The 23,881-nt window shown below is 48.1% G+C and overlaps 2 protein-coding genes across 2 annotated transcripts in view; both read left to right on the top strand.

Moving 5' to 3' along the window:
• The window catches only part of LOC135552306 (Golgi apparatus protein 1-like), a 77,187-nt gene extending 76,627 nt beyond the window's left edge, over positions 1 to 560 (top strand). Inside the window, exon 16 of the mRNA XM_064983856.1 lies at positions 72 to 560. Within this exon, the coding sequence (XP_064839928.1) occupies positions 72 to 239 (168 nt within the window). The 3' untranslated portion in view covers positions 240 to 560. The remainder of the gene's footprint in view (positions 1 to 71) is intronic.
• A 15,279-nt stretch (positions 561 to 15,839) lies between these two features.
• The window catches only part of LOC135554633 (pyruvate dehydrogenase phosphatase regulatory subunit, mitochondrial-like), a 61,582-nt gene continuing 53,540 nt past the window's right edge, over positions 15,840 to 23,881 (top strand). The window contains exons 1-2 of the mRNA XM_064987043.1: positions 15,840 to 16,122; positions 22,549 to 22,682. Coding sequence (XP_064843115.1) covers positions 15,848 to 16,122; positions 22,549 to 22,682 — 409 coding nt within the window. The 5' untranslated portion in view covers positions 15,840 to 15,847. The remainder of the gene's footprint in view (positions 16,123 to 22,548; positions 22,683 to 23,881) is intronic.

Genomic DNA, 23,881 nt, shown 5'->3' on the forward strand with positions numbered 1-23,881 from the left:
CCTCGCCCTCTAATAATTCCCTCCCCAGGTGGTTACCTCCCCCTCTAATAATTCCCTCTCTCCCCCCCCAGGTCGCTCCAGCAGAGGGTTTTTCAGACCTTGCCATGCAAGTGATGACCTCCCCCTCTAAGAACTACATCCTGTTTATAATCTCCCTGGGGGTGATTGTCCTCTTCCTGGTCGGCCTGCTGTGTGGACGCATCACCAAGAGAGTCACCAGGGAACTGAAGGACAGGTAGAGAGAGGGGGGGATGAACGGACCTCCCTGGGACAGACGGACCACCCTGGGACAGACTGACTCCCAAATGGTACTATTGCCGATATAGTGCACTACTTGTGACCAGAGCCCTGTGGGGGTCCTTCACACCTGGATCTGATATCACAGAACAATGTCAATGTTGTCATCTCCTTGGTCCACTTCATCAACTGGCTTTGTGTGAGAACTAACTCTATAGGTCTCTGGTCAGAAGTATTGCACTATGTAGGGAACATGGTTCCATCTGGTAGGCCAAAGGTGGCTGGTGTCCCAGCCACCTCCACCCCTCTCCAGCCCCCCTACCACCACCCAGAGCCCCAGTCTGGGCTTGCCCCAGCCACCTCCAGCCCCCCTACCACCACCCAGAGCCCCAGTCTGGGCTTGCCCCAGCCACCTCCGCCCCTCTCCAGCCCCCCTACCACCACCCAGAGCCCCAGTCTGGGCTTGCCCCAGCCACCTCCGCCCCTCTCCAGCCCCCCTACCACCACCCAGAGCCCCAGTCTGGGCTTGCCCCAGCCACCTCCGCCCCTCTCCAGCCCCCTACCACCACCCAGAGCCCCAGTCTGGGCTTGCCCCAGCCACCTCCGCCCCTCTCCAGCCCCCCTACCACCACCCAGAGCCCCAGTCTGGGCTTGCCCCAGCCACCTCCGCCCCTCTCCAGCCCCCCTACCACCACCCAGAGCCCCAGTCTGGGCTTGCCCCAGCCACCTCCGCCCCTCTCCAGCCCCCCTACCACCACCCAGAGCCCCAGTCTGGGCTTGCCCCAGCCACCTCCGCCCCTCTCCAGCCCCCCTACCACCACCCAGAACCCCAGTCTGGGGGTCCACCCCTAACCAGCCAAGCTCCACAGAGCCAGAGGAAGCATGTTAAGACGCCCCCCCCCCCCCCCACCTGAAACTGATCCACTCCACTACTACTGAGAAGTTGCCCTGAACCACCTCCTGAAACAGGATGCTGTTGGTCCTACTGGTCCTAAAACTGGCCCTGAACCTCCTCCTGAAGCAGGCTACTGTTGGTCCTACTAGTCCTAAACCTGGCTCTGAACCTCCTCCTGAAGCAGGATACTGTTGGTCCTAAAACTGGCCCTGAACCACCTGAAGCAGGCTGTTGGTCCTACTGGTCCTAAAAATGGTCCAGAACCTCCTCTTGAAGCAGGCTGTTGGTCCTACGGGTCCTAAAAATGGTCCAGAACCTCCTCCTGAAGCAGGCTGTTGGTCCTAATGGTCCTAAAACTGGCCCTGAACCACCTCCTGAAGCAGGCTGTTGATCCTAATGGTCCTAAAACTGGCCCTGAACCTCCTCCTGAAGCAGGCTACTGTTGGTCCTACTAGTCCTAAACCTGGCTCTGAACCTCCTCCTGAAGCAGGATACTGTTGGTCCTAAAACTGGCCCTGAACCACCTCCTGAAGCAGGCTGTTGATCCTAATGGTCCTAAAACTGGCCCTGAACCACCTCCTGAAGCAGGCTGTTGATCCTACTGGTCCTAAACCTGGCCCTGAACCTCCTCTTGAAGCTGGCTACTGTTGGACCTAAAACTGGCCCTGAACCTCTTGAAGAAGGCTGTTGGTCCTAAAACTGGCCCAGACACTCCTCTTGAAGCTGGCTACTGTTGGACCTAAAACTGGCCCTGAACCACCTCCTGAAACAGGATGCTGTTGGTCCTACTGGTCCTAAAACTGGCCCTGAACCTCCTCCTGAAGCAGGCTACTGTTGGTCCTACTAGTCCTAAACCTGGCTCTGAACCTCCTCCTGAAGCAGGATACTGTTGGTCCTAAAACTGGCCCTGAACCACCTGAAGCAGGCTGTTGGTCCTACTGGTCCTAAAAATGGTCCAGAACCTCCTCTTGAAGCAGGCTGTTGGTCCTACGGGTCCTAAAAATGGTCCAGAACCTCCTCCTGAAGCAGGCTGTTGGTCCTAATGGTCCTAAAACTGGCCCTGAACCACCTCCTGAAGCAGGCTGTTGATCCTAATGGTCCTAAAACTGGCCCTGAACCTCCTCCTGAAGCAGGCTACTGTTGGTCCTACTAGTCCTAAACCTGGCTCTGAACCTCCTCCTGAAGCAGGATACTGTTGGTCCTAAAACTGGCCCTGAACCACCTCCTGAAGCAGGCTGTTGATCCTAATGGTCCTAAAACTGGCCCTGAACCACCTCCTGAAGCAGGCTGTTGATCCTACTGGTCCTAAACCTGGCCCTGAACCTCCTCTTGAAGCTGGCTACTGTTGGACCTAAAACTGGCCCTGAACCTCTTGAAGAAGGCTGTTGGTCCTAAAACTGGCCCAGACACTCCTCTTGAAGCTGGCTACTGTTGGACCTAAAACTGGCCCTGAACCTCTTGAAGAAGGCTGTTGGTCCTACTGGTCCTAAAACTGGCCCAGACACTCCTCTTGAAGCTGGCTACTGTTGGACCTAAAACTGTCTCTGAACCTCCTCTTGAAGAAGGCTGTTGGTCCTACTGGTTCTAAAACTGGCCCTGAACCTCCTCCTGAAGCAGGCTGTTGGTCCTACTGGTCCTAAAACTGGCCCTGAACCTCCTCCTGAAGCAGGATACTTTTGTTCCTAAAACTGGCACTGAACCACCTCCTGAAGCAGGCTGTTGGTCCTACTGGTCCTAAAACTGGCCCTGAACCACCTCCTGAAGCAGGCTGTTGGTCCTACTGGTCCTAAAACTGGCCCAGACTCCTCTTGAAGCTGGCTACTGTTGGACCTAAAACTGTCCCTGAACCTCTTCTTGAAGAAGGCTGTTGGTCCTAAAACTGGCCCTGAACCTCCTCCTGAAGCTGACTACTGTTGGTCCTAAAAACTGGCCCAGACTCACCTCTTGAAGCTGGCTACTGTTGGACCTAAAACTGTCCCTGAACCTCTTCTTGAAGAAGGCTGTTGGTCCTACTGGTCCTAAAACTGGCCCTGAACCTCCTCCTGAAGCTGACTACTGTTGGTCCTAAAAACTGGCCCAGACTCACCTCTTGAAGCTGGCTACTGTTGGACCTAAAACTGGCCCTGAACCTCTTCTTGAAGAAGGCTGTTGGTCCTACTGGTCCTAAAACTGGCCCTGAACCTCCTCCTGAAGCTGACTACTGTTGGTCCTAAAACTGGCCCTGAACATCCTCCTGAAGCAGGATATTGTTGGTCCTACTGGTCCTAAAACTGGCCCTGAACCTCCTCCTGAAGCAGGCTACTGTTGGTCCTACTAGTCCTAAACCTGGCTCTGAACCTCCTCCTGAAGCAGGATACTGTTGGTCCTAAAACTGGCCCTGAACCACCTGAAGCAGGCTGTTGGTCCTACGGGTCCTAAAAATGGTCCAGAACCTCCTCCTGAAGCAGGCTGTTGGTCCTAATGGTCCTAAAACTGGCCCTGAACCACCTCCTGAAGCAGGCTGTTGATCCTAATGGTCCTAAAACTGGCCCTGAACCACCTCCTGAAGCAGGCTGTTGATCCTACTGGTCCTAAACCTGGCCCTGAACCTCCTCTTGAAGCTGGCTACTGTTGGACCTAAAACTGGCCCTGAACCTCTTGAAGACGGCTGTTGGTCCTAAAACTGGCCCAGACACTCCTCTTGAAGCTGGCTACTGTTGGACCTAAAACTGGCCCTGAACCTCTTGAAGAAGGCTGTTGGTCCTACTGGTCCTAAAACTGGCCCAGACACTCCTCTTGAAGCTGGCTACTGTTGGACCTAAAACTGTCTCTGAACCTCCTCTTGAAGAAGGCTGTTGGTCCTACTGGTTCTAAAACTGGCCCTGAACCACCTCCTGAAGCAGGCTGTTGGTCCTACTGGTCCTAAAACTGGCCCTGAACCTCCTCCTGAAGCAGGATACTTTTGTTCCTAAAACTGGCACTGAACCACCTCCTGAAGCAGGCTGTTGGTCCTACTGGTCCTAAAACTGGCCCTGAACCACCTCCTGAAGCAGGCTGTTGGTCCTACTGGTCCTAAAACTGGCCCTGAACCACCTCCTGAAGCAGGCTGTTGGTCCTACTGGTCCTAAAACTGGCCCTGAACCTCCTCCTGAAGCAGGATACTTTTGTTCCTAAAACTGGCACTGAACCACCTCCTGAAGCAGGCTGTTGGTCCTACTGGTCCTAAAACTGGCCCTGAACCACCTCCTGAAGCAGGCTGTTGGTCCTACTGGTCCTAAAACTGGCCCAGACTCCTCTTGAAGCTGGCTACTGTTGGACCTAAAACTGTCCCTGAACCTCTTCTTGAAGAAGGCTGTTGGTCCTACTGGTCCTAAAACTGGCCCTGAACCTCCTCCTGAAGCTGACTACTGTTGGTCCTAAAAACTGGCCCAGACTCACCTCTTGAAGCTGGCTACTGTTGGACCTAAAACTGGCCCTGAAACTCTTCTTGAAGAAGGCTGTTGGTCCTACTGGTCCTAAAACTGGCCCTGAACCTCCTCCTGAAGCTGACTACTGTTGGTCCTAAAACTGGCCCTGAACATCCTCCTGAAGCAGGATATTGTTGGTCCTACTGGTCCTAAAACTGGCCCTGAACCTCCTCCTGAAGCAGGATACTGTTGTTCCGACTGGACCTAAAACTGGCCCTGAACCTCCTCTTGAAGAAAGCTGTTGGTCCTACTGGTTCTAAAACTGGCCCTGAACCACCTCCTGAAGAAGGCTGTTGGACCTAAACTGGCCCTGAACCTCCTCCCGAAGAAGGCTGTTGGTCCTAAAACTGGCCCAGACTCTCCTCTTGAAGCTTGATACTGTTGGTCCTAAAACTGGCCTTGAACCTCCTCTTGAAGAAGGCTGTTGGTCCTACTGGTCCTAAAACTGGCCCTGAACCTCCTCTTGAAGAAGGCTGTTGGTCCTACTGGTTGTTTGTTTGTTTTGCAGCCTTGTTTATTGTTTGCTAATATTGATTCAGAGTTTTTATGAAGTGTCTCATATCTGGATAACCTGGTCTAGTCCAATGAGGGGGGGGCTTGAAGACATGATGGTGGATATTTACCAGTCTCTATGGATGGGGGAGTATACGCACTGGTAGGGTAAAATTGATCTTGAAAAATAGCAACCACATTAGATAATACACTGGCTGTGTCCCAGAGGGCGGCCTTCACCCTATGGGCCCTGGTCAACAGTAGTGTCCCCTTCACCCTATGGGCCCTGGTCAACAGTAGTGTCCCCTTCACCCTATGGGCCCTGGTCAACAGTAGTGTCCCCTTCACCCTATGGGCCCTGGTCAACAGTAGTGTCCCCTTCACCCTATGGGCCCTGGTCAACAGTAGTGTCCCCTTCACCCTATGGGCCCTGGTCAACAGTAGTGTCCCCTTCACCCTATGGGCCCTGGTCAACAGTAGTGTCCCCTTTACCCTATGGGCCCTGGTTAACAGTAGTGTCCCCTTCACCCTATGGGCTCTGGTCAACAGTAGTGTCCCCTTCACCCTATGGGCCCTGGTCAACAGTAGTGTCCCCTTCACCCTATGGGCCCTGGTCAACAGTAGTGTCCCCTTTACCCTATGGGCCCTGGTCAACAGTAGTGTCCCCTTCACCCTATGGGCCCTGGTCAACAGTAGTGTCCCCTTCACCCTATGGGCCCTGGTCAACAGTAGTGTCCCCTTTACCCTATGGGTCCTGGTCAACTGTAGTGTCCCCTTCACCCTATGGGCCCTGGTCAACAGTAGTGTCCCCTTCACCCTATGGGCCCTGGTCAACAGTAGTGTCCCCTTCACCCTATGGGCCCTGGTCAACAGTAGTGTCCCCTTTACCCTATGGGCCCTGGTCAACAGTAGTGTCCCCTTCACCCTATGGGCCCAGGTCAATAGTAGTGCACGACAGAGGGATTCCATTTGGGACACTGGCCTGTTGGTCATGTATGTGCCTCCTTTAGTAAATGCTAAAGTAAAAAATGTCATATTGTACAAGAACAACAATTCATGTTGATTGTAAATGTGTTTCTTCTGCTACCTGAGCTGGTTGTTTTGACTGTGATGATGATGGTGTGTTGTCAGGTTGTTTTTCTATTGTGTTTACGTCCACTGTGTCCCTACTACAGTACATGGCTCCTGTTATAGCTGCTAGCATTGAATAGGGAAGTCGTTCTGCGTCTCTGTAACAATGCCTCCCTATTCCCTATTAACTGCACTACTTTGGACCAGGGCCCTATGGGTCGTGGTCAAAAGTAGTGCACTATGTAGGGAATAAGGTGCATTTTGGGATGCATCCTCAATCTGTGCTGCTCCACAGAGGTCAGAGGTCAGATGCTTGTTGGGATGCATCCTCAATCTGTCCTGCTTCACAAGAGGTCAGAGGTCGGGGGCCTGTTGGGATGCATCCTCAATCTGTCCTGCTCTACAGAGGTCAGAGGCCTGTTGGGATGCATGCTCAATCTGTCCTGCTCCACATAGGTCAGGGGCCTGTTGGGATGCATCCTCAATCTGTCCTGCTTCACAGAGGTCAGAGGTCAAGGGCCTGTTGGGATGCATCCTCAATCTGTCCTGCTCCACAGAGGTCAGAGGCCTGTTGGGATGCATGCTCAATCTGTCCTGCTCCACAGAGGTCAGGGGCCTGTTGGGATGCATGCTCAATCTGTCCTGCTCCACAGAGGTCAGAGGCCTGTTGGGATGCATCCTCAAGCTGTCCTGCTTCACAGAGGTCAGAGGTCAAGGGCCTGTTGAGATGCATCCTCAATCTGTCCTGCTCCACAGAGGTCAGAGGCCTGTTGGGATGCATCCTCAATCTGTCCTGCTCCACAGAGGTCAGAGGTCGGGGGCCTGTTGGGATGCATCCTCAATCTGTCCTGCTCCACAGAGGTCAGAGGCCTGCATCCTCAATCTGTCCTGCTCCACAGAGGTCAGAGGTCAAGGGCCTGTTGAGATGCATCCCCAATCTGTCCTGCTCCACAGAGGTCAGAGGTCAAGGGCCTGTTGAGATGCATCCCCAATCTGTCCTGCTCCACAGAGGTCAGTGGCCTGTTGGGATGCATCCTCAATCTGTCCTGCTCCACAGAGGTCAGAGGTCAGGGGCCTGTTGGGATCCATTCCAATAGAAGTTGGTCAGTTCAGGAAATAAACTGAAATTCTAATTCAATAATTAAAATTATTTCTCAATAAACTGAAAATGAGAAGCTATTTATTTGAGAAAGGTTTTCCCGTTTTAATTAGGAATCAGATGGTGTTGGTGTCGGGGGGATAGTTTTCAGAAAGGTATTTTCTCTGTTGACGCTGTCATCTAGATCTGCTGTGTCCAGTTTAAATGAATCCATGTTACAGTGTCGACGGACCACCGAGTCACCACCTGTGCTAATTAGATATCTAGCATCCACCTGACACCTGTGCTAGTTAGATATCTAGCATCCACCTGACACCTGTGCTAGTTAGATATCTAGCATCCACCTGACACCTGTGCTAGTTAGATATCTAGCATCCACCTGACACCTGTGCTAATTAGATATCTAGCATCCACCTGACACCTGTGCTAGTTAGATATCTAGCATCCACCTGACACCTGTGCTAATTAGATATCTAGCATCCACCTGACACCTGTGCTAGTTAGATATCTAGCATCCACCTGACACCTGTGCTAATTAGATATCTAGCATCCACCTGACACCTGTGCTAGTTAGATATCTAGCATCCACCTGACACCTGTGCTAATTAGATATCTAGCATCCACCTGACACCTGTGCTAGTTAGATATCTAGCATCCACCTGACACCTGTGCTAGTTAGATATCTAGCATCCACCTGACACCTGTGCTAATTAGATATCTAGCATCCACCTGACACCTGTGCTAGTTAGATATCTAGCATCCACCTGACACCTGTGCTAGTTAGATATCTAGCATGCACCTGACACCTGTGCTAATTAGATATCTAGCATCCACCTGACACCTGTGCTAGTTAGATATCTAGCATCCACCTGACACCTGTGCTAGTTAGATATCTAGCATCCACCTGACACCTGTGCTAGTTAGATATCTAGCATCCACCTGACACCTGTGCTAGTTAGATATCTAGCATCCACCTGACACCTGTGCTAATTAGATATCTAGCATCCACCTGACACCTGTGCTAGTTAGATATCTAGCATCCACCTGACACCTGTGCTAATTAGATATCTAGCATCCACCTGACACCTGTGCTAGTTAGATATCTAGCATCCACCTGACACCTGTGCTAGTTAGATATCTAGCATCCACCTGACACCTGTGCTAGTTAGATATCTAGCATCCACCTGACACCTGTACTAGTTATATATCTAGCATCCACCTGACACCTGTGCTAGTTAGATATCTAGCATCCACCTGACACCTGTGCTAATTAGATATCTAGCATCCACCTGACACCTGTGCTAGTTAGATATCTAGCATCCACCTGACACCTGTGCTAATTAGATATCTAGCATCCACCTGACACCTGTGCTAGTTAGATATCTAGCATCCACCTGACACCTGTGCTAGTTAGATATCTAGCATCCACCTGACACCTGTGCTAATTAGATATCTAGCATCCACCTGACACCTGTGCTAGTTAGATATCTAGCATCCACCTGACACCTGTGCTAATTAGATATCTAGCATCCACCTGACACCTGTGCTAGTTAGATATCTAGCATCCACCTGACACCTGTGCTAATTAGATATCTAGCATCCACCTGACACCTGTGCTAGTTAGATATCTAGCATCCACCTGACACCTGTGCTAGTTAGATATCTAGCATCCACCTGACACCTGTGCTAGTTAGATATCTAGCATCCACCTGACACCTGTGCTAGTTAGATATCTAGCATCCACCTGACACCTGTGCTAATTAGATATCTAGCATCCACCTGACACCTGTGCTAATTAGATATCTAGCATCCACCTGACACCTGTGCTAATTAGATATCTAGCATCCACCTGACACCTGTGCTAGTTAGATATCTAGCATCCACCTGACACCTGTGCTAGTTAGATATCTAGCATCCACCTGACACCTGTGCTAATTAGATATCTAGCATCCACCTGACACCTGTGCTAGTTAGATATCTAGCATCCACCTGACACCTGTGCTAGTTAGATATCTAGCATGCACCTGACACCTGTGCTAATTAGATATCTAGCATCCACCTGACACCTGTGCTAGTTAGATATCTAGCATGCACCTGACACCTGTGCTAATTAGATATCTAGCATCCACCTGACACCTGTGCTAATTAGATATCTAGCATGCACCTGACACCTGTGTGTAATGGAAGCAGACCGCCAGAAAACGTGTTGTCACTGAAATATTCTGTCGGCTGCAACTGTGAGATAGCTGGTCAACACGGTGTTCAGCAGCGGTGTAAAGATATAGCTGCTCAACACGGTGTTCAGCAGCGGTGTAAAGATATAGCTGGTCAACACGGTGTTCAGCAGCGGTGTAAAGATATAGCTGGTCAACACGGTGTTCAGCAGCGGTGTAAAGATATAGCTGGTCAACACGGTGTTCAGCAGCGGTGTAAAGATATAGCTGGTCAACACGGTGTTCAGCAGCGGTGTAAAGATATAGCTGGTCAACACGGTGTTCAGCAGCGGTGTAAAGATATAGCTGGTCAACACGGTGTTCAGCAGCGGTGTAAAGATATAGCTGGTCACCACGGTGTTCAGCAGCGGTGTAAAGATATAGCTGGTCAACACGGTGTTCAGCAGCGGTGTAAAGATATAGCTGGTCAACACGGTGTTCAGCAGCGGTGTAAAGATATAGCTGGTCAACACGGTGTTCAGCAGCGGTGTAAAGTTATAGCTGGTCAACACGGTGTTCAGCAGCGGTGTAAAGATATAGCTGGTCAACACGGTGTTCAGCAGCGGTGTAAAGATATAGCTGGTCAACACGGTGTTCAGCAGCGGTGTAAAGATATAGCTGGTCAACACGGTGTTCTGCAGCGGTGTAAAGATATAGCTGGTCAACACGGTGTTCAGCAGCGGTGTAAAGATATAGCTGCTCAACACGGTGTTCAGCAGCGGTGTAAAGATATAGCTGCTCAACACGGTGTTCAGCAGCGGTGTAAAGATATAGCTGGTCAACACGGTGTTCAGCAGCGGTGTAAAGATATAGCTGGTCAACACGGTGTTCAGCAGCGGTGTAAAGATATAGCTGGTCAACACGGTGTTCTGCAGCGGTGTAAAGATATAGCTGGTCAACACGGTGTTCAGCAGCGGTGTAAAGATATAGCTGGTCAACACGGTGTTCAGCAGCGGTGTAAAGATATAGCTGCTCAACACGGTGTTCAGCAGCGGTGTAAAGATATAGCTGCTCAACACGGTGTTCAGCAGCGGTGTAAAGATATAGCTGGTCAACACGGTGTCCAGCAGCGGTGTAAAGATATAGCTGGTCAACACGGTGTTCAGCAGCAGTGTAAAAACACATTCTCATACTTGAAAAAGATACTTTAATAGATAATGACTCAAGTGAAAGTGAGTCACCCAGTAAAATACTACTTGAGTAAAAGTCTTTGGTTTTATATATACATCAGTATAAAAAGTAAACATAATTGCTAAAATATACTTACGGATCAAAAGTAAAAGTATAAATAATTTAAAGTAATTTTTTATTAAGCGAAGCAGATGGCACCACAATTTCCAAACTAAGCATGTGTGTTTAGTGAGTCCACCAGATCAAAGGCAGTACGGATGACCATGTTCTATTGATAAGTGTATAAATTAGACCATTTTCCTGTCCTGCTAAGCATTCAAAATGTACTTTTTGGGTGTCAGGGGAAATGTATGGAGTAAAAAGTACATTTTATTTAGGAATGTAGTGAAGTAAACATATAAATAAAGGACAGATACCCCAAAAACGTTTCACTGAAGGACTTCACACCACTTCAGTAAATGTGTATTTTACATTTGTGAAATTATTTTGATGTGATATGAAAGTGACATGAAAGTGATATGAAAGTGGTTTATGTTTCTAGAAATGTATGGCAGTTGAGAATCTGATTCATGTTTAGATGTAGTGTCTGTTTTGGCTTCCAGTCTCGCTCTGAAAATAACAGAAGGGCCTTGGAGTAACATTAGGCCCCTTTAGTGGGCATCTTGGGCCAGAACCGGCCCTGTTGTTAATCTGGCACCACCGTCCTCCACATCTCAACCCTGGAAACGGCGTGAAACGAGGGGAGAGTCTGGACGCCGAGGCCCACCGTGAGACCGTTTGGACTACAGGTCACAAAGCTCCTCTGCTCTCCAGGAGCTGAACCTCTCTCCTGCTTCAGCAACACCTGGACGCTCTATTCATTTTAAACAAAAGTTTGCCCTTCTTCCTGTCTGTTTTGGTTGGTTTGAAGTGAGACTTCTTTGAAACAGACTGATGATGATAACCAGTTTTGTCCTTTTCTTTCTGTACAAAGTTATGGATCTGCTATTATATTTTTGGTTCAGATTATGCCACAATGTAATATTGAGATTTTACATTGTGCTTTTTTTTGCTGTACAGATGAACATTTCGTCAATTTAATAAAATTGTCTGCAGATTTTTACATCATGGTGTCCACATGTTGGGTATTTCAGAATGACTGTTGGTGTCATGCGATAGGAAAGCAATGCATTTCTAACAGATGTTTGTATTGAAGACAACTGGATAAGAGCAGTCTCTCCTTTCCTCATAAATGGAACAATATTAATGTATCGAAACAATGACACACGTGGACATTTTTTAAACATTTTACTAGGATGACCAATGACGTTTCGTGAAGATCCTGGTCACGCAGCGGCGATGGGATCGTAAACATTCCCTTCGTTCCGCCAGCAAGAATAATGGCCTGACCCTGGCAGTTTTCCTTCAATATAAAAGTCCGGCAATGACGATGTTGAAAAATAATAAAAAGGTCGATATGAGTTACTGTTTATGGGGAAATGTTAGCAAATTTGGAATTTTGTTTAATTAACAATTTAAAAAAAGATAGCATTTATGTCAAAAACTAATATAGCATTGACATTATTGTTAGCAGCATTAAAAATAAATGATACTAGATAGTTATCATGGTAACAGTAAAACAACAAATTTTGAATGCTACATTTAGTAAAAATATTCATAATATTATTGGTATAATTGTAATCAACTTTAGAAAACACTTTAAAATCCCATTGTTAATTATCACATTTGCATTACACAATGTTCAGTACGTTTTTCATATTGGAAATTTTATTTTTATTGAACCTTTATTTAACTAGACAAGTCAGTTAAGAACAAAATCTTATTTACAATGACGGCCAAACCCCAACATTGCAAAACAGTTGATTTGAATCAATTATTTGGTGACGTGAATATATTTAGTGTAGTTTTATCTAAAAGGATAACTTTTTAAATGTTTTATAAATTCACAGAGGAGGATGGTCCTCCTCTGAGGGGCCTCCACTGTTGGATCGATGTGTACGACAGCGTGTTCCAGTTCCCGCCAATATCCAGCAACTTCACACAGCCATTGAAGAGGAGTGGGGCAACATTCCACAATCAGCAGCCTGATCAACTCCCATGCGAAGGAGTCGCGCTGCACGGTGGTCACACCAGATACTGACTGGTTTTATGCAGTGGTGGTTTTAGCATGTAAATCTTGGTGGGTAAACTCAACATTTCATGCCAGCAAAGCCACAACACTAAACGATACATTAATTACACTATAAGGGTGACAAAAGGTGCCCACTAACTGTTGGGGCCTACATAAAGCTGTCCCAACAGCAGAGATTTCTTTTCAGCACCATGGAGGGGATCCTTACCACCGCTACACCTGGCACCACCAAGTCAGAACAGTAGGCTAACTTATGAGGGGGAAGGGACATATCTCCCTGGCATATTACATAATTTTTGCAGCAGCATATAATACAATTTTGGACTCACATTGTTGTGCTGTGCTCACTTGAACAGGAAGGTGGCACAGCGGTTCTTCTTGTGGGCAAATTTTGTCATCAAAGTCTGGCATTCTCTAGATTTATGGTGCTTTCAAGATAACTGGGAACAAAAAAAATAATAAAAGGTTGAATCATGACGTCAGTGATCTTCAGCTCGGAGCTCTAGAAAGAGGCCGGAGTTCCCGAGTTGGATTGAAAGCGTATTTTCCCAGTCTGAGCTCGTTTTTTTTCCCCCAGTTGTCTTGAACTCACTGAAGTCAGTTCCAAGTTTCCACTTGTTTTGAACGCGGCAGAAGTTGTACTAGGTTGATAGTGTGGCCAATGTATTCAACCTTTTCTGGCCCACAGTGTTACATGTGACTGTTTATCCTTTTAAGCTTGAAAAATAAACCCTTAAACCCAGATTTGGACCACACACCCTCTCCACTGAGTAGCAAGCCAGTGATTGCTTTGCAACACTTGCAGTTAGCCACTGATCAAATCAAATTGTATTTGTCACATGCGCCGAATACAACAGGTGTAGACCTTACAGTGAAATGCTTACTTACTAGCCTCTAACAAACAATGCAGTTTTAAGAAAAATAAGTATTAAGTCAAAAATAGACCATTAAAAAAGACCATTAAAACATTTCATTAATTAAAGAGCAGCAGTAACAGAGTCCTTCCAAATCAACCGTTGTTATATTTGCAATTTCCAAATTCATGTGTAATATTAATGTCCATTGGCCGATGAGCACCCATATGTTTTTTTAATCTATAATTTCTCGACAAGGTTTGAGAAGGATTTGCCAGTAGATTGTTGATTCGTGACGATGGCCGCTTGTCTAGCTTGCTAGCTAAGATTTTGAAAGTCAAGCTGCTGTAGATATAACGTGATTTGATGTCATTTTATTTGCGGCCAATGACTTTTAGCCTTCTTGGATGGGCACTTCTAATATAAATCTATGGCAGCACCCAAGGGGCTTGAATTTTCAAGCTCTCTCTGTAGATTTTGCGCTGACAAAGTGTCCCCATGAGTGACAGAAGTGAGCCAATCACGGCGCAACTAGAGTGCATTACTAACCCCTACACTGGCTGCCCCTCCACCACAGAAAGCACTAAGCTCGGCTGAAACATCTGCATTTTGGAGATGCCATACTCAAGAAAGCAACCATGTTTGTATGCGGCTTTATTAACTCAAATATTATTTTTTTACATTGTTTGCAAACTGATATGTGACATGTATTTATGTAAAAAATAACATGAAAAACGTGTCTTTTTTTTCTGAACGGGTGGGTCTCAAAACAGGTGGTGCTCACCTGCCCTGAATGACAGGCCACCACTGAGTATATGTGACCAATAGATGCATATCTGTTTTCATGTGAAATCCATAGATTAGGGTCGAATGAATTTATTTCAATTGACTGATTTCCTTATATGAACTATAACTCAGTAAATTGGTTTAAATTGTTGCGTTTTTATTTTTGTAAATAATTGTACAAATTATAATAATTATTAATTTACCAAGTATACAGGATGGAACATTTATTCTGACGGATTTCAAAAAAATCCGCGACCCGGAAGTAGTTAGTTTTTGTTGCCTGTTTCACGGCAGTGTAAATAAACAATGCAGTTTGTATGGCCGAATAGGGTCTGACTGAAACATTCTGCTGTCATCGAGGCGCAGGACTGAAATCTGCTTCAAGCCGAATAGAGATTTAATTACTTTTGGAGTGGAGTGAGTCGGTGAGTTTGCTACATGATAATGATAATGCTAACTAGCATTATCATTAGCTAGGCGAATGTCAGAAGGCCGCTAGCGTATTACCAATGCAAAGACGTTTGGATCGGGGTGTTGTTCTCCTTGGGACGAAGGTCGAACACAAGCAAACTTCAGATTTACTGTTGGCATTAGCAAGAAGTGATAGGAGTTAAAGTTATCATTGCGCCAGCTGATCAACTAACGTTAGCTAAAGTTCGCTAGCTAACTGTAGCTTGTTTGAAAGACAGTACGAAAGTTAGCTGTGGTACCTACGTCTGCATGCTTGCTAATGTGATTCTCCAGGCCTGTTGTGTTCTGATCCTCCTGGCCTGTTGTGTTCTGATTCTCCAGGCCTGTTGTGTTCTGATCCTCCTGGCCTGTTGTGTTCTGATCCTCCTGGCCTGTTGTGTTCTGATCCTCCAGGCCTGTTGTGTTCTGATTCTCCTGGCCTGTTGTGTTCTGATCCTCCTGGCCTGTTGTGTTCTGATCTCCTGGCCTGTTGTGTTCTGATCCTCCTGGCCTGTTGTGTTCTGATCCTCCTGGCCTGTTGTGTTCTGATTCTCCTGGCCTGTTGTGTTCTGATTCTGATTCTCCTGGCCTGTTGTGTTCTGATTCTCCTGGCCTGTTGTGTTCTGATCCTCCAGGCCTGTTGTGTTCTGATCCTCCAGGCCTGTCCTGGCCTGTTGTGTTCTGATCCTCCTGGCCTGTTGTGTTCTGATCCTCCTGGCCTGTTGTGTTCTGATCCTGCTGGCCTGTTGTGTTCTGATCCTGCTGGCCTGTTGTGTTCTGATCCTCCTGGCCTGTTGTGTTCTGATCCTCCTGGCCTGTTGTGTTGTGATCCTCCAGGCCTGCTGTGTTCTGATCCTCCAGGCCTGTTGTGTTCTGATCCTCCAGGCCTGTTGTGTTCTGATCCTCTAGGCCTGTTGTGTTCTGATTCTCCAGGCCTGTTGTGTTCTGATTCTCCAGGCCTGTTGTGTTCTGATTCTCCAGGCCTGTTGTGTTCTGATCCTCCTGGCCTGTTGTGTTCTGATTCTCCAGGTTCCTCCAAGCCATGCACTGCAGCTGTGTATGGAGCTCCAGGGCTCTGTCCCCTGCCCTGCTCCCTAGGCTGCTGTCCCATGCAGGATGCTGGGCTCCGGGGACCAGGCCTAGTGGTATCTGGAGCTCCCCTCGGAGACTGGCCTCGGCTATAGAGACCACGCAGCCCATCCCCCTGCCCAGCCAAGCCCGGGTGGTGATCTGTGGAGGGGGCATCGTAGGGACGTCTGTGGCCTATCACCTGGCCAAGCTGGGCTGGACTGAGATAATACTATTGGAGCAGGGAAGGTAGGAGAGGCTAAATGATGTGGTCTGTTTACAAGAGGGGGGTGCATGTTTCCATAACACTTTATTTGTGGGTAGGTGGACAATATATCATGATTTCATGAGTTCATTGTTTTACTGGGCTTGTCAGGTGATGAGAGACCAACACAGTGAAAACATGGACTAGCCTACGAGACCTTATGTAATCAATGATAACATCTAGAAATCACAAGGAACCATGGTCTTATGTCTCATTACTCACCCTGCTGGGTTGTGGTCCTCTGTGTGTGTGAGATCTACTGTGTGGTCCTCTGTGTGTGTGATCTACTGTGTGGTCCTCTGTGTGTGTGATCTACTGTGTGGTCCTCTGTGTGTGTGATCTACTGTGTGGTCCTCTGTGTGTGTGATCTACTGTGTGGTCCTCTGTGTGTGTGATCTACTGTGTGGTCCTCTGTGTGCGTGATCTACTGTGTGGTCGATCTACTGTGTGGTCCTCTGTGTGTGTGTGATCTACTGTGTGGTCCTCTGTGTGTGTGTGTGATCTACTGTGTGTGTGTGTGTGTGTGTGTGTGTGATCGATCTACTGTGTGGTCCTCTGTGTGTGTGTGTGTGTGATCTACTGTGTGGTCCTCTGTGTGTGTGTGTGTGTGTGTGATCTACTGTGTGGTCCTCTGTGTGTGTGTGTGTGTGTGTGTGTGTGTGTGTGGTCCTCTGTGTGTGTGTGTGTGTGTGTGTGGTCCTCTGTGTGTGTTAGACAGGGGGGAAAGTAGATGGCATTTCTTACAGTTATGGGATCTACTGTGATCTACTGTCTATGTAATTGCGGATCATAGAATCCCATAATGAATCCCTATGAATTATTGTGATCTCATGGGCCTTGTAAGGATTGGGCATCTCGCCTGTATTATGCATGACCTTTTAATGAGGCATTGACACAACCAGTCAGGCTGTTTTCATCTGATTGGATTTAATGAGCCATTAACACAACCAGTCAGGTTGTTTTCATCTGATTGGATTTAATGAGCCATTAACACAACCAGTTAGGATGTTTTCATCTGATTGGATTTAATGAGCCATTAACACAACCAGTCAGGAGGTTTTCATCTGATTGGATTTAATGAGCCATTAACACAACCAGTCAGGTTGTTTTCATCTGATTGGATTTAATGAGCCATTAACACAACCAGTCAGGAGGTTTTCATCTGATTGGATTTAATGAGCCATTAACACAACCAGTCAGGTTGTTTTCATCTGATTGGATTTAATGAGCCATTAACACAACCAGTCAGGATGTTTTCATCTGATTGGATTTAATGAGCCATTAACACAACCAGTCAGGTTGTTTTCATCTGATTGGATTTAATGAGCCATTAACACAACCAGTCAGGATGTTTTCATCTGATTGGATTTAATGAGCCATTAACACAACCAGTCAGGAGGTTTTCATCTGATTGGATTTAATGAGCCATTAACACAACCAGTCAGGAGGTTTTCATCTGATTGGATTTAATGAGCCATTAACACAACCAGTCAGGAGGTTTTCATCTGATCTAACAACCTCGTGTAAATATTTATAAAATACAGACAAATCACGTTTTTCACTGCACAGAGCCTTTAAATAGTGGTGAAATAGTTGACAGTTTTCTTGGCATCTTTGTTTTAGTTATTGTGATAGGCTCACGGTTTACCCGGTACGGTGTACCCCCACTATTTAGTGAACCGCCTTACTTTCACCCCTAGTGTTATAGGCCGAGTGCTGGTACCACCAGGCTGGGTGTTAGGCTGGGTGCTGGCAGCACCAGGCTGGGTGTTAGGCTGGGTGCTGGTACCACCAGGCTGGGTGTTAGGCTGGGTGCTGGTACCACCAGGCTGGGTGTTAGGATGGGTGCTGGTACCACCAGGCTGGGTGTTAGGCTGGGTGCTGGTACCACCAGGCTGGGTGTTAGGCTGGGTGCTGGTACCACCAGGCTGGGTGTTAGGCTGGGTGCTGGTACCACCAGGCTGGGTGTTAGGCTGGGTGCTGGTACCACCAGGCTGGGTGTTAGGCTGGGTGCTGGTACCACCAGGCTGGGTGTTAGGCTGGGTGCTGGTACCACCAGGCTGGGTGCTGGTACCACCAGGCTGGGTGTTAGGCTGGGTGCTGGTACCACCAGGCTGGGTGTTAGGCTGGGTGTTAGGCTGGGTTCTGGTACCACCAGGCTGGGTGTTAGGCTGGGTGCTGGTACCACCAGGCTGGGTGTTAGGCTGGGTGCTGGTACCACCAGGCTGGGTGCTGGTACCACCAGGCTGGGTGTTAGGCTGGGTGTTAGGCTGGGTGTTAGGCTGAGTGTTAGGCTGAGTGCTGGTACCACCAGGCTGGGTGTTAGGCTGGGTGCTGGTACCACCAGGCTGGGTGTTAGGCTGGGTGCTGGTACCACCAGGCTGGGTGTTAGGCTGGGTGCTGGTACCACCAGGCTGAGTGTTAGGCTGGGTGCTGGTACCACCAGGCTGGGTGTTAGGCTGGGTGCTGGTACCACAGGCTGGGTGTTAGGCTGGGTGCTGGTACCACCAGGCTGGGTGTTAGGCTGGGTGTTAGGCTGGGTGCTGGCACCACCAGGCTGGGTGCTGGCACCTCCAGGCTGGGTGCTGGTACCACCAGGCTGGGTGTTAGGCTGGGTGTTAGGCTGGGTGCTGGTACCACCAGGCTGGGTGTTAGGCTGGGTGCTGGTACCACCAGGCTGGGTGTTAGGCTGGGTGCTGGTACCACCAGGCTGGGTGTTAGGCTGGGTGCTGGTACCACCAGGCTGGGTGCTGGTACCACCAGGCTGGGTGTTAGGCTGAGTGCTGGCACCACCAGGCTGGGTGTTAGGCTGGGTGCTGGTACCACCAGGCTGGGTGTTAGGCTGGGTGCTGGTACCACCAGGCTGGGTGTTAGGCTGGGTGCTGGTACCACAGGCTGGGTGTTAGGCTGGGTGCTGGTACCACCAGGCTGGGTGTTAGACTGGGTGCTGCTACCACCAGGCTGGGTGTTAGGCTGGGTGCTGGTACCACCAGGCTGGGTGTTAGGCTGGGTGCTGGTACCACCAGGCTGGGTGTTAGACTGGGTGCTGGTACCACCAGGCTGGGTGTTAGGCTGGGTGCTGGTACCACCAGGCTGGGTGTTAGGCTGGGTGCTGGTACCACCAGGCTGAGTGTTAGGCTGGGTGCTGGTACCACCAGGCTGGGTGTTAGGCTGGGTGCTGGTACCACCAGGCTGGGTGTTAGGCTGGGTGCTGGTACCACCAGGCTGGGTGCTGGTACCACCAGGCTGGGTGTTAGGCTGGGTGCTGGTACCACCAGGCTGGGTGCTGGCACCACCAGGCTGGGTGTTAGGCTGGGTGCTGGTACCACCAGGCTGGGTGTTAGGCTGGGTGTTAGGCTGGGTGCTGGTACCACCAGGCTGGGTGTTAGGCTGGGTGCTGGTACCACCAGGCTGGGTGTTAGGCTGGGTGTTAGGCTGGGTGCTGGTACCACCAGGCTGGGTGTTAGGCTGGGTGCTGGTACCACCAGGCTGGGTGTTAGGCTGGGTGCTGGTACCACCAGGCTGGGTGTTACCTAACCATGTTGTCCTCATCTCTCTGTGTGTTAGGCTAGGTGCTGTACCTAACCATGTTGTCCTCATCTCTCTGTGTGCTAGGCTAGGTGCTGTACCTAACCATGTTGTCCTCATCTCTCTGTGTTAGGCTAGGTGCTGTACCTAACCATGTTGTCCTCATCTCTCTGTGTGCTAGGCTAGGTGCTGTACCTAACCATGTTGTCCTCATATCTCTGTGTGCTAGGCTAGGTGCTGTACCTAACCATGTTGTCCTCATCTCTCTGTGTGCTAGGCTAGGTGCTGTACCTAACCATGTTGTCCTCATCTCTCTGTGTGCTAGGCTAGGTGCTGTACCTAACCATGTTGTCCTCATCTATCTGTGTGCAAGGCTAGGTGCTGTACCTAACCATGTTGTCCTCATCTCTGTGTTAGGCTAGGTGCTGTACCTAACCATGTTGTCCTCATCTCTCTGTGTGCTAGGCTAGGTGCTGTACCTAACCATGTTGTCCTCATCTATCTGTGTGCTAGGCTAGGTGCTGTACCTAACCATGTTGTCCTCATCTCTGTGTTAGGCTAGGTGCTGTACCTAACCATGTTGTCCTCATCTCTCTGTGTGCTAGGCTAGGTGCTGTACCTAACCATGTTGTCCTCATCTCTCTGTGTGCTAGGCTAGGTTTGTTTGAGTTTATTTTATTTTTACAGGGACAGTGCACATTAATCAACGTTTCAGTAAAAGTGCTGGTTTTAGCCAGCCGGCTAATTTTCAACCGCAGTTCCTGGGCAGGTTATTAAAAACAATTACAATATAGACAATAGCAACATAGAACAAGCAAGACATAGCAACATAGGACAAGCAAGACGTAGCATACGGACAGAGCAACATAGAGCAAAAAGCAGCAAGACAAAATTCATAAAAGCAACAAAGTGTTTCCACACCTCACAAGCTACAGACAACAGACAACATGGAAAGCGGCAACACACAGCTAGGGACCATGTTCACAAATCTGATTGACTTTTAGCCATGTCTTCAAGCATTTTGTGAAAGTGTGATATGTGGTGCAGTTATGTGTGTCTGATGGCAGTGTATTCCAGACATGGGAAGCTCTCACAGAGAATGCAGATTTACTAAAGGTGCTTTTCCTTAGGGGAACTATACAGTCACCTCTCATGGCAGACCTTGTGGATCTGCTGCCATATGTCTGGGTTTTCTGTTTAACAAAAATATTGAGTGGAGGGGGAGCCAGGCCATTAAGGATCTTGAATACAAGACATGCGTCGGTGTATTGCACAAGATTTTCCCAACTCAAGAGCTCATGCTTTCTAATGATGTGACAATGATGATGGCTATTGGGCTTCCTATCAAGCACTTTGAGAGCCTGTTTGTAGACAGACTGAATAGGGTTTAATGTTGTACAGCAAGCTTGGGCCCAACTAGTCAAGCAGTATGTTAAGTGGGGGAGTATCATAGAGTTGAAGTACAGTTTTGCTACCTCTGTAGTCAAACAATTTCGTATAAATCGGAAATTAGCTAGGTTGAATTTAGTTATTTGAATTACCTTTTTCACATGCTTTTTAAAAGAGAGGTTGGAATCAAGTATGATGCCAAGGTACTTAAAATCGGATACCACCTGGAGCTTCTCCCCTGACACATAGACATCTGGCTCAGTAGCATCTGTTGCCCTCTTTGTGAAGAACATGAAAACAGTTTTTTTCATATTGAGATGCAAACACGAGTCACTGAGCCACTTTGTAACCTGGACCATTACAGTAGTGAGTTCTTGTGCAGCTTGTTGTTTGCTCTTTGCATGCACATATATCACTGTATCATCTGCATACATTTGAACTTCAGACCCAGTACAGACAGAAGGCAGATCATTAATGTACAGGCTGAACAGGAGGGGCCCCAGTATTGACCCTTGGGGCACGCCCACATCATAGCTACGATAGGGCGACAGCTCATTGCTCACTCTGACACACTGAGTTCTGCCTTCAAGGTATGATTTCATCCATCTCAAGGCATCAGGGGAAAAGTTGAACTTGGACAATTTTGTGATGAGAATCTCATGGTTAACAGTATCAAAAGCCTTCCTTAGGTCCAGAAACACAGCCCCAACAGCACCCCTTTGTCCATCTTGGACTTCACATTTTCCAGAAGAAAGCAGTTGGCCGTTTCTGTGGAGTGTTTCGCTCTGAAGCCAAACTGCATGGAGTGTAATGTGAAAGGGCTGTTGTTGAGGTGGGCAATCAGTTGTTCTGTTACACACTTTTCAACAACCTTTGACACCACAGGTAGTATACTAATGGGCCTGTAGTTACTCACGTCAGCAGGGTCGCCTGATTTAAAGATGGCCGTTATTATGGCCGACTTCCATACCCTTGGAAACACACCGAGACCAATAGATGTGTTGGTGACCTTAGTAATGGGGCCAATGAGTGACTCTTTGTAGTTTTTAAGAAAGGTAGAGTCCATCCCAAACACATCTTTGGCTTTAGAGTTCTTTAGTGAGCTAATCACCTTGTTCACCTTTGACTCAGAAACCTCCCTTATGATGAAGACAGGTTGAGAGTCTTCATCCTAACCATGTTGTCCTCATCTCTCTGTGTGCTAGGCTAGGTGCTGTACCTAACCATGTTGTCCTCATCTCTCTGTGTGCTAGGCTCGGTGCTGTACCTAACCATGTTGTCCTCATCTCTCTGTGTGCTAGGCTCGGTGCTGTACCTAACCATGTTGTCCTCATCTCTCTGTGTGCTAGGCTAGGTGCTGTACCTAACCATGTTGTCCTCATCTCTCTGTGTGCTAGGCTAGGTGCTGTACCTAACCATGTTGTCCTCATCTCTCTGTGTGCTAGGCTAGGTGCTGTACCTAACCATGTTGTCCTCATCTCTCTGTGTGCTAGGCTAGGTGCTGGCACCACCAGGCTGTGTGCTGGGATCGTCAGCGTGGCCAAGCCCATCTCTATTGAGTGTAAAATGGCTGACTACTCCAACTCCCTGTATGAACACCTGGAGGAGGAGACTGGGGTCAAGACAGGTGGGATGGACTTCTACACTATGACTAGCCCGAGTTCCACTCCATTTGTACTAACATGCCTACACTATGACTAGCCTGAGTTCCAATCCATTTGTACTAACATGCCTACAGTATGACTAGCCTGAGTTCCAATCCATTTGTACTAACATGCCTACAGTATGACTAGCCTGAGTTCCACTCCATTTGTACTAACATGCCTACACTATGACTAGCCTGAGTTCCAATCCATTTGTACTAACATGCCTACAGTATGACTAGCCTGAGTTCCAATCCATTTGTACTAACATGCCTACAGTATGACTAGCCTGAGTTCCACTCCATTTGTACTAACATGCCTACACTATGACTAGCCTGAGTTCTGCTCCATTTGTACTAACATGCCTACACTATGACTAGCCTGAGTTCTGCTCCATTTGTACTAACATGCCTACAGTATGACTAGCCTGAGTTCCAATCCATTTGTACTAACACGCCTACAGTATGACTAGCCTGAGTTCCACTCCATTTGTACTAACATGCCTACACTATGACTAGCCTGAGTTCTGCTCCATTTGTACTAACATGCCTACACTATGACTAGCCTGAGTTCTGCTCCATTTGTACTAACATGCCTACAGTATGGATCTAGCCTGAGTTCCACTCCATTTGTACTAACATGCCTACAGTATGGCTCTAGCCTGAGTTCCACTCCATTTGTACTAACACGCCTACAGTATGACTCTAGCCTGAGTTCCACTCCATTTGTACTAACACGCCTACAGTATGACTCTAGCCTGAGTTCCACTCCATTTGTAGTAACATGCCTACAGTATGGCTCTAGCCTGAGTTCCACTCCATTTGTACTAACATGCCTACAGTATGACTCTAGCCTGAGTTCCACTCCATTTGTACTAACATGCCTACAGTATGACTCTAGCCTGAGTTCCACTCCATTTGTACTAACACGCCTACAGTATGACTCTAGCCTGAGTTCTGCTCCATTTACATTTGTACTAACACGCCTACAGTATGACTCTAGCCTGAGTTCTGCTCCATTTGTACTAACTCCTTATCAGTGAATGTCTCTGGAAGCTGATTAGTTTGCCTCTCCTGCTCTCTGCAGTACAGTTCCACTCTGTTTCAACATACCTAAATGGGTTTATGAACATGTCTTTGCTGTGTGGTCTGTCTTCTGATTGTGTTTTAGCCAGTTGTTTTGG

This window comes from Oncorhynchus masou, chromosome 2 (genome assembly GCF_036934945.1).
Source record: "Oncorhynchus masou masou isolate Uvic2021 chromosome 2, UVic_Omas_1.1, whole genome shotgun sequence".
Classification (NCBI taxonomy): domain Eukaryota; kingdom Metazoa; phylum Chordata; class Actinopteri; order Salmoniformes; family Salmonidae; genus Oncorhynchus; species Oncorhynchus masou.